Source organism: Salvelinus fontinalis, chromosome 16 (assembly GCF_029448725.1).
Source record: "Salvelinus fontinalis isolate EN_2023a chromosome 16, ASM2944872v1, whole genome shotgun sequence".
Lineage (NCBI taxonomy): Eukaryota > Metazoa > Chordata > Actinopteri > Salmoniformes > Salmonidae > Salvelinus > Salvelinus fontinalis.
The window spans coordinates 46,324,080-46,334,327 of record NC_074680.1 but is presented as its reverse complement, the minus strand read 5'-3'; the positions used below and the strand labels follow the sequence as shown (position 1 = coordinate 46,334,327).

General features: G+C 42.0%; 1 protein-coding gene across 2 annotated transcripts in view; it reads right to left on the bottom strand.

The window, feature by feature from the left end:
- Window positions 1-8,735, bottom strand: part of LOC129813263 (phosphofurin acidic cluster sorting protein 2-like) — a 124,933-nt gene extending 116,198 nt beyond the window's left edge. For both annotated transcript variants that reach the window (XM_055865571.1, XM_055865572.1), the window contains exon 1: window positions 8,380-8,735. In XM_055865571.1, the coding sequence (XP_055721546.1) occupies window positions 8,380-8,495 (116 nt within the window). In that variant the 5' untranslated portion in view covers window positions 8,496-8,735. The remainder of the gene's footprint in view (window positions 1-8,379) is intronic.
- Between the last annotated feature and the right edge of the window lie 1,513 nt (window positions 8,736-10,248).

Genomic DNA, 10,248 nt, shown 5'->3' with positions numbered 1-10,248 from the left:
TGGCCTACCCACAATACCCCATGATGTCAAAGTGGACGTGTTTTTCAACATGTTTACAAATTAATAAAAAATGAAAAGCTAAAATGTCTTGAGTCAATAAGTATTCAACCCCTTTGTTATGGCAAGCCTTAATAAGTTCAGGAGTAAATATTTGCTTAACAAGTCACATAATAAGTTGCACGGACTCACTCTGTGTTCAATGATAGTGTTTAACATGATTTTTGAATGACTACCTCATCTCTGTCCACCACACATACAATTATCTGTAAGGTCCCTCATCCGAGCAGTGACTTTCAAACACAGATTCAACCACAAAGACCAGGGAGGTTTTCCAATGCCTCGCGGAGGGAGGGCACCAAATGGTAGATGGGTAAAAATAAAAAAGCAGACATTGAATATCCCTTTGAGCATGATGAGGTTATTAATTACAATTTGGATGGTGTATCAGTTCCTGAGTAGCCAAGTTACAGTTTTGACTTAAATCTGCTTGAAAATCTAAGGCAAGATCTGAAAATGGTTGTCTAGCAATGATCAACAACCAATTTGACAGAGTTTGAAAAATTTAGAAAATAATAAATGGGCAAATGTTGCACAATCCAGGTGTGTAAGGCTCTTAGAGACTTACCCAGAACGACTCACAGCTGTAATCGCAGACCAAAGGTGATTCTAACATGTATTGACTGGTGTTCATTGTTCTGTAAATATTTCTGTATTTTAATTTTCAATATATTTACAAACATTTCTAAAAACATGTTTTCACTTCATCATTATGCTGTATTGTGTGTAGATGGGTGAGAGTTATTTTTGAATTCAAGCTGTAACAGAATGTGGAATAAGTCAAGGGGTCTGTCTTTCTAAGGCACTGCATCTCAGTGCAAGAGGCGTCACTACAGTCCCTGGTTCGAATCCAGGCTGTATCACATCCGGCCGTGATTGGGAGTCCCATAGGGCGGCGCACAATTGGCCCTGCGTAGTCCAGGTTTGGCCGGTGTAAGAATTTATTCTTAACTGACTTGCCAGGTTAAATAAAATAAAATTCTATTGTCTGGTGGTCGAAGGTAGAAAAAAAGTCTGGACAACCCCTCCCTCTTCTCTCTCCTTACTGACACCTAGCATGACCCCTTGCACCTACCCTCTTCTTACTGACACCTAGCATGACCCCTTGCACCTACCCTCTTTCCATTTACTGTAACCAGCATCCTCACCCACTGAGCATCGGACGTCCATGGACTTTGAAAAGTAATTGACATTTGTTCAGTCCGCCCTGACCGGACGAAATCTGAACTCATCATAGATGTCTATGTTTCACAAGTTTGGACAGCACAGCACAGTACAGTTCATTAGAGCACAGTACAGTACATTAGAACACAGTACAGTACATTAGAGACCAGTACAGTACATTAGAGACCAGTACAGTACATTAGAGACCAGTACAGTACATTAGAGCACAGTACAGTACATTAGAGCACAGTACAGTACATTAGAGCACAGTACATTAGAGCACAGTACATTAGAGCACAGTACAGTACATTAGAGCACAGTACAGTACATTAGAGAACAGTACAGTACATTAGAGCACAGTACAGTACATTAGAGCACAGTACAGTACATTAGAGCACATTACAGTACATTAGAGCACAGTACAGTACATTAGAGCACAGTACAGTACGTTAGAGACCAGTACAGTACATTAGAGCACAGTACAGTACATTAGAGCACAGTACAGTACGTTAGAGCACAGTACAGTACATTAGAGCACAGTACAGTACATTAGAGAACAGTACAGTACATTAGAACACAGTACAGTACGTTAGAGCACAGTACAGTACGTTAGAGCACAGTACAGTACGTTAGAGAACAGTACAGTACATTAGAGCACAGTACATTAGAGCACAGTACAGTACATTAGAGCACAGTACAGTACATTAGAGAACAGTACAGTACATTAGAGAACAGTACAGTACATTAGAGCACAGTACATTACGTTAGAGCACAGTACAGTACATTAGAGCACAGTACAGTACGTTAGAGCACAGTACAGTACATTAGAGCACAGTACAGTACATTAGAGCACAGTACAGTACATTAGAGCACAGTACAGTACATTAGAGCACAGCACAGTACATTAGAGCACAGTACAGTACATTAGAGCACAGTACAGTACATTAGAGCACAGTACAGTACATTAGAGCACAGTACATTACGTTAGAGCACAGTACAGTACATTAGAGAACAGTACAGTGCATTAGAGCACAGTACATTAGAGCACAGTATAGTACAGTACAGTAGAACACAGTACATTCGAGAACAGTAGAGTACAGTACTACATAGAGCCATGGCTACATGGAACTATATTTCACATCAGGTAACTGATGCAGCAGTAGAATCACATTTAAAAAACAGATACAAATACGCCTTATGGAACAGCGGGGACTGTGAAGAGAGACACACACACACACACGTGTGGAGTGTGTGGAGTGCGTGTGTACGTGTGTGTGGAGTGCGTGTGCTAGTGTGTGTGTGTGTGTGTGTGTGTGTGTCTCTCTCTTCACAGTCCCCGCTGTTCCATAAGGCGTATTTGTATCTGTTTTTTAAATGTGATTCTACTGCTGCATCAGTTACCTGATGTGGAATAGAGTTCCATGTAGTCATGGCTCTATGTAGTACTGTACTCTGCTGTGCTCTAATGTACTGTGCTCTAATGTACTGTGCTCTACATGCATTTTGTGTTATAGATATGTGGTAGTAGAGTAGTGGCCTGAGGGAACACACTTAATGTGTTGTGAAATCTGTTGTGAAATCATGTTGCTTGACCCCAGGGAGAGTAGCTGCTGCCTTGGCAGGAACTAACGGGGATCCTTAATAAACCCCAGGGAGAGTAGCTGCTGCCTTGACAGGAACTAATGGGGATCCATAATAAACCCCAGGGAGAGTAGCTGCTGCCTTGGCAGGAACTAATGGGGATCCATAATAAACCCCAGGAAGAGTAGCTGATGCCTTGGCAGGAACTAATGGGGATCCATAATAAACCCCAGGAAGAGTAGCTGCTGCCTTGGCAGGAACTAATGGGGATCCATAATAAACCCCAGGAAGAGTAGCTGATGCCTTGGCAGGAACTAATGGGGATCCATAATAAACCCCAGGAAGAGTAGCTGCTGCCTTGGCAGGAACTAATGAGGATCCATAATAAACCCCAGGAAGAGTAGCTGCTGCCTTGGAAGGAAGTAATGGGGATCCATAATAAACCCCAGGAAGAGTAGCTGATGCCTTGGCAGGAACTAATGGGGATCCATAATAAACCCCAGGAAGAGTAGCTGCTGCCTTGGCAGGAACTAACGGGGATCCTTAATAAACCCCAGGAAGAGTAGCTGCTGCCTTGGCAGGAACTAATGGGGATCCTTAATAAACCCCAGGAAGAGTAGCTGCTGCCTTGGCAGGAACTAATGGGGATCCATAATAAATACAAATACACATTACACATACCGTAATTCCCTTAGCGTGTATAAATCCACTTCCCTTACTGTAGTTCAATCCTCCAGGTGTGATGTCATAGCTGACACCCCATTCTTTCTGCCAACATTCTAGATATTTAACAGAGTTTTTGTTAAATGTGGTCGCATAAAACCACAGAGGGAGATTTTAACTGTAATTCTTGTTTACCAAACTTTGTTCTTCCAGTAAATGTGTTTTTGTGACATTTTCCGGGTCGTACATTGTTCAAAGTCGTCCTTATGCATAGAGTTGTATGGATTGGTTTGGTACACTTTTTGTTCGGCGTTCATTTTAAAGTGAAAGATCTGAGTCAAAGCGTAATTCCGTTTCCATGGAAACGCCCTTTACAAAGGCTGTAAAGACAGACAGCCCACAGAATGTATTATTATTTGACCTTTATTTAACTCGGCAAGTCAGTTAAGAACAAATTCTTTTTTACAGTGACGGCCTACCGGGGAACAGTGGGTTAACTGCCTTGTTCAGGGGCAGAATAACAGATTTTTACCTTGTCAGCTTGGGGATTCGATCTCTCAACTTTTCAGTTACTGGCCCAACGTTCTAACCACTAGGCTTCCTGCCGCCCCAGATTCTCAAGAACGATCTCTGAAAATGATGCCAAGGCTTTACTAGTATATTTACTAGTATATTTACTAGTATATCCTCAACCCAGACGGGGGTTGATGTACTGTAAGTGAATAGAATACAGAACAGGGTCCCGTATTCAGAAAGCATACTGGATCAGATCCCCTGTGTCCTTATTCACTATGATCTTAGATCAGCTGCTACTCTGAGACCGATCTAAACGCTGACCTACTTTAGTGTGTAGCAGCCCTGCCTGTATCAAGCCAAGCCATGACATGACCAAATAGCTTCTTGGGCCAAGTGTAGCTGAAAGTCTTCCAGCTTCCTCAGAGAAACAAGCTGTCGAGAGAGGACGCATCCCAAAATGGCCACCTATTCCCTATCTAGTGCATCCTATTCCCTATCTAGTGCACCCTATTTTCTATCTAGTGCACCTTATTCCCTATCTAGTGCACCTTATTCCCTATCTAGTGCACCCTATTCCCTATCTAGTGCACCCTATTCCCTATCTAGTGCACCCTATTCCCTATCTAGTGCACCCTATTCCCTATCTAGTGCACCCTATTCCCTATCTAGTGCACCCTATTCCCTATCTAGTGCACCCTATTTTCTATCTAGTGCACCTTATTCCCTATCTAGTGCACCTTATTCCCTATCTAGTGCACCCTATTCCCTATCTAGTGCACCCTATTTTCTATCTAGTGCACCTTATTCCCTATCTAGTGCACCATATTCCCTATCTAGTGCACCCCATTCCCCTATCTAGTGCACCCTGTTCCCTATCTAGTGCATCCCTATTTTCTATCTAGTGCACCCTATTTTATATCTAGTGCACCTTATTCCCTATCTAGTACACCATATTCCCTATATAGTCCACCCTATTCCATATCTAGTGCACCCTATTCCCCTATCTAGTGCACCCCTATTTTCTATCTAGTGCACCCTATTCCCTATCTAGTGCACCCTATTCCCCTCTCGTGCATCCCTATTTTCTATCTAGTGCACCCTATTCCCTATCTAGTGCACCCTATTCCCTATCTAGTGTACCCTATTCCCTATATAGTGCACCCTATTCCTTATAGTGTAGTACTTTTCACCAAAGCCTACAGAGCACTGGTCAAGTTCAGGTCAAAAGTAGCGCACTATGTAGGGAATAGTTAGGGTGGCATCTGGGACGCAGACAGTGTTCAAGAGATTTCTGCTTCATCATTCTGTTTGTTTCAATGTTTAGATTCAGTTCTGCCATTGGGCTAGGTCTATATTACTGTTCTGCCATTGGGCTAGGTCTATATTACTGTTCTGCCATTGGGCTAGGTCTATATTACTGTTCTGCCATTGGGCTAGGTCTATATTACTGTTCTGCCATTGGGCTAGGTCTATATTACTGTTCAGCCATTGGGCTAGGTCTATATTACTGTTCAGCCATTGGGCTAGGTCTATATTACTGTTCTGCTATTGGGCTAGGTCTATATTACTGTTCTGCCATTGGGCTAGGTCTATATTACTGTTCTGCCATTGGGCTAGGTCTATATTACTGTTCTGCCATTGGGCTAGGTCTATATTACTGTTCAGCCATTGGGCTAGGTCTATATTACTGTTCAGCCATTGGGCTAGGTCTATATTACTGTTCTGCCATTGGGCTAGGTCTATATTACTGTTCAGCCATTGGGCTAGGTCTATATTACTGTTCTGCTATTGGGCTAGGTCTATATTACTGTTCAGCCATTGGGCTAGGTCTATATTACCGTTCAGCCATTGGGCTAGGTCTATATTACCGTTCTGCCATTGGGCTAGGTCTATATTACTGTTCTGCCATTGGGCTAGGTCTATATTACTGTTCAGCCATTGGGCTAGGTCTATATTACTGTTCTGCCATTGGGCTAGGTCTATATTACTGTTCTGCCAACCACAAGAGGTAAAGAATATCCAACTCATACGGTCGTTGTCATGCCAGCCACACGGTCGTTGTCATGCCAGCCACACGGTCGTTGTCATGCCAGCCACACGGTCGTTGTCATGCCAGCCACACGGTCGTTGTCATGCCAGCCACACGGTCGTTGTCATGCCAGCCACACGGTCGTTGTCATGCCAGCCACACGGTCGTTGTCATGCCAGCCACACGGTCGTTGTCATGCCAGCCAAACATGAAAACATCTTATTACTTGCTCGCCACAGCTGATCATCACCAGATGTGTACATCATCCTTGGCACTTTATGACAGGTCAGAAAAGGAGATGAGGGCATCCAAAACTTGAAAAAAAAATCCATTGGTGTCACTTACAAAGCAGACTGATTTTTAATATAAGTCAGATTTATAAGCACCGCCAATATAGTTTCATTGCTATGCTATGGATGTCAATCCATCCATCACTGCTGTTGGCATTGGGGGGGAACTCATCGGTCCTTGTCCAAGGTTAGTGTCTCACTCAGCCTGGTCTCATACACTAGACGTAACATGGTAAACGAAAATCCGGGAACGAACGTTGGTATGGTTACAAAGGACAGAAGGTTATTTAATAAGGCGAAAACAAAAGGAGGGTGATTGGTCGGGTGTAAGGGGTGGCCGTAACACGCTTACACCAAGGACGCGTGTTCGAATCTCATCACGGATCACTTTAGCATTTTAACTCATTTACAACGTTGCAACTACTTAGCATGTTAGCTAAACCTTCCCCTAACCTTAACCATTTAACCTAACTCTTAACCGTAACCCCTACCCACCTACCTAACGTTAGCTACCTACCTAACGTATAGCCACAACACATTGGCATACTTATTGTAAATTCGTAGAATAATGTATGAATTGCAATTCGTAACATATCCTAACAATTGTAATGTCACATCATATGATTTACAATTTGTAACTTATCATACGAAATGGATGAAGGACATCCACAAATTAACCTCTCTAGGGTACGTGAGACGGTAGCGTCCCACCTCTTCAACAGCCAGTGAAACTGCAGGGCGCCAAATTCAAATACAGAAATACTCATTATAAAAATTCAGAAAACAAAACATATTTTACATAGGTTTAAAGATGAACTTCTTGTGAATCCAACCACGGTGTCAGATTTAAAAAATGCTTTACGGCGAAAGCATACCTTACGATTATTTGAGAACATCGCCCACCAGACAAATCATTACAAACAGTAACCAGCCAAGTAGAAGAGTTACACAAGTCAGAAATAAAGATAAAATGAATCCCTTACCTTTGATGATCTTCATATAGTTGCACTCAGAAGACATTAATTTACTCAATAAATGTTCCTTTTGTTCGATAAAGTCTCTTTATATCCAAAAACCTCAGTTTTGTTTGTGTGTTTTCTTCAGTAATCCACAGACTCAAACGCAGTCAAAACAGGCAGACAAAAAATCCAAATTGTATCCGTAAAGTTCATAGAAACATGTCAAACGATGTTTATTTTCAATCCTCAGGTTGTTTTTAGCCTAAATAATCGATAATATTTCAACCGGACAATAACGTCGTCAATATAAAAGGTAAACAAGAAAGGCACTCTCTCGGTCTCACGCATGAAAAAGCTCTGTGACACGGCAGGGTCCTCTCATTCAGACTGCTCTTACTCCCTCATTATTCAGAATACAAGCCTGAAACCATTTCTAAAGACTGTTGACATCTAGTGGAAGGCATAGGAACTGCAATTTGAGTCCTAAGTCAATGGATACTGTACAAAAACAAAAACAATCCTACTTCCTGAATGGATTTCTCTCAGGTTTTCGCCTGCCAAATCAGTTCTGTTATACTCACAGACACTATTTTAACCGTTTTGGAAACTTTAGAGTGCATATCATATCTTCTGGGCCCGAGAGGCAGGCAGTTTAATTTGGGCATGCTTTTCATCCAAAACTCCGAATGCTGCCCCCTACCCTAGAGAAGTTAATATCATACCAAACGTAATATATCATACTAAATTGGGCATAACCGATTTTGTTTACTATGTTACGTCTACCCCGTGAGTCCAGGTTGTCTCGATATAGCGAACTAGCACTGCCTAAACTTTGGCAGAGAGAATACTGCAGTGGTTAGCTAGCTATCCATCTTTGTAAGAAACGTTTTGGGATAGTCATTGTCGATAATAGTCACACATTGTCTGCATTCCCATAGTAGCTACATGGCAGTCATTGCAACGGGTTGGTTGTTCTCAGGCGATAATACTGACGCCACTGCAGCTCAGCAGCTGTATTATTGCAACGTAACTATCATCAGCGCAAACTGTCTGCTTGCCTTGCCACTAGAACAAGTCTGACAAAGTATTGATGCAGTGGGGACAAAGACGAGGGGCTTACCTCGGGATGCAACTCGGGGAAGATCCATCTATTTCCCATGTGGCGAACAGGTTCATAGGCACGGGTGTGTTGAGTCCCCCTCCACCAAGGCTCAGCCGGCCACTTCGCTCCGCCATGGTTCGTTACGAGGCAGGCTAAACGTCCACACGAGCCGAGGCGGTAAAAATGATAGCTATCTGAATAAAATATGTATTTGTCTTAATGTACGTTAGCAAGTTGAATGAATTATTCATGCGGTTAAGTTGGTACAATGGGGAGTCAGCGCAGAGGTTTGTTCCAGACTAACTGCTCCTCCTGTCTCCTCGCTTGTTTCCATGGAGGACTCGTGTGCACTGTTCGCTAGACCTGCAGTACCATGCCCACACTGCCACCCCCAGGAAATAACGTCACTGCTGGCAATGCCATGGACACATTCTCGTCCAGCTTGGGCACAAGCTGGCTCAGTTGCATGTATACAATGAATGTCCTTGCACCGCGGCGCTCTATCCAACCTACATGCAAAAATATGTCAAGAAAATGTTTAACGTAATGTGCAGTGCCTTCCAGAAGGTATTCACACCCATTGACTTTTTCCACATTTTGTTGTGTTGAGATTATTTTTAAATCACCCATCTACACACAATACCCCATACTGTCAAAATGGAAATATATTGTTCAAAATTTTTGCAAATTACTAAAAAATGTCAAGTTTAAATGGCTTGAGTCAATAAGTATTCAACCCCTTTGCTATGCCAAGTCTAAATAAGTTCAGGAGGGGCGAAAAAAGTGCTTATTAACAAGTCACATAATAAGTCACATGGACTCCCTCTGTGTGCAATAAATAGTGTTTAACATGATTTTTGAATGACTACCTCATCTCTGTAACCCACACATACAGATAATTGTAAGGTCCCTCAGTCCAGCATTGAATTTCAAACAGATTCAACCACAAAGACCAGAGAGGTTTTCCAATGCCTTGTAAAGAAGGGCACCAACTGGTAGATGGGTAAACAAAACAAAAAAAAGCAGACATTGATTAAGGTGAAGTTATTATTTATACTTTGGATGGTGTTCTCAACCCTTCACCTTAGAGGCTGCTGCCCTATGGTCGTAGACATGGAACACTGGTCACTGTAATCATGTTTACATACTTTATTCTAGGTAATGCCACTCCGACATTGCTCGTCCTAATATTTATTTCTTAATTACATTATTTTCCTTTGAGATGTGTGTATTGTTGTGAATTGTTACGATACTACCGCACTGTTGGAACTAGGAACACAAGCATTTAGCTACACACGCAATAACATCTGCTAAATATATATATATATATATATATATATATATAATGTGACCAATAACATTTTGATTTGCTTGTAATTGTAAAGGACTGGTGAGTTTTTCAGGATTTTTTTTTTTTACAGACGAGCTAAGCACAGGCAAAATCCTAGAGGAAAACCTGGTTCAGTCTGCTTTCCACCAGACACTGGGAGATAAATTCACCTTTCAGCAGGACAATAACCTAAAACACAAGTCCAAATCTACACTGGAGTTGCTTACCAAGACGACAGTGAAGGTTCTTGAGTTGCCGAGTTACAGCTTTTCCTTAAATCTACTTGAAAATCTATGGCAAGACCTGAAAATGGTTGTCGAGCAATGATCAACCAAATTGGACAGAGCTTGAAGAATTTAGAAAAGAATAAATGGGCAAATGTTGCACATTCCAGGTGTGAAAAGTTCTTAGAGACTTACCCAGAAAGACTCACAGCTGTAATCACCGCCAAAGGTGATTCTAACGTGTATTGACTCAAGGGTGTGAATACGTACGTAAATGAGATCTCTATTTCAATACATTTGCAAAGATTTCTAAAACATGTTTTCACTTTGTCA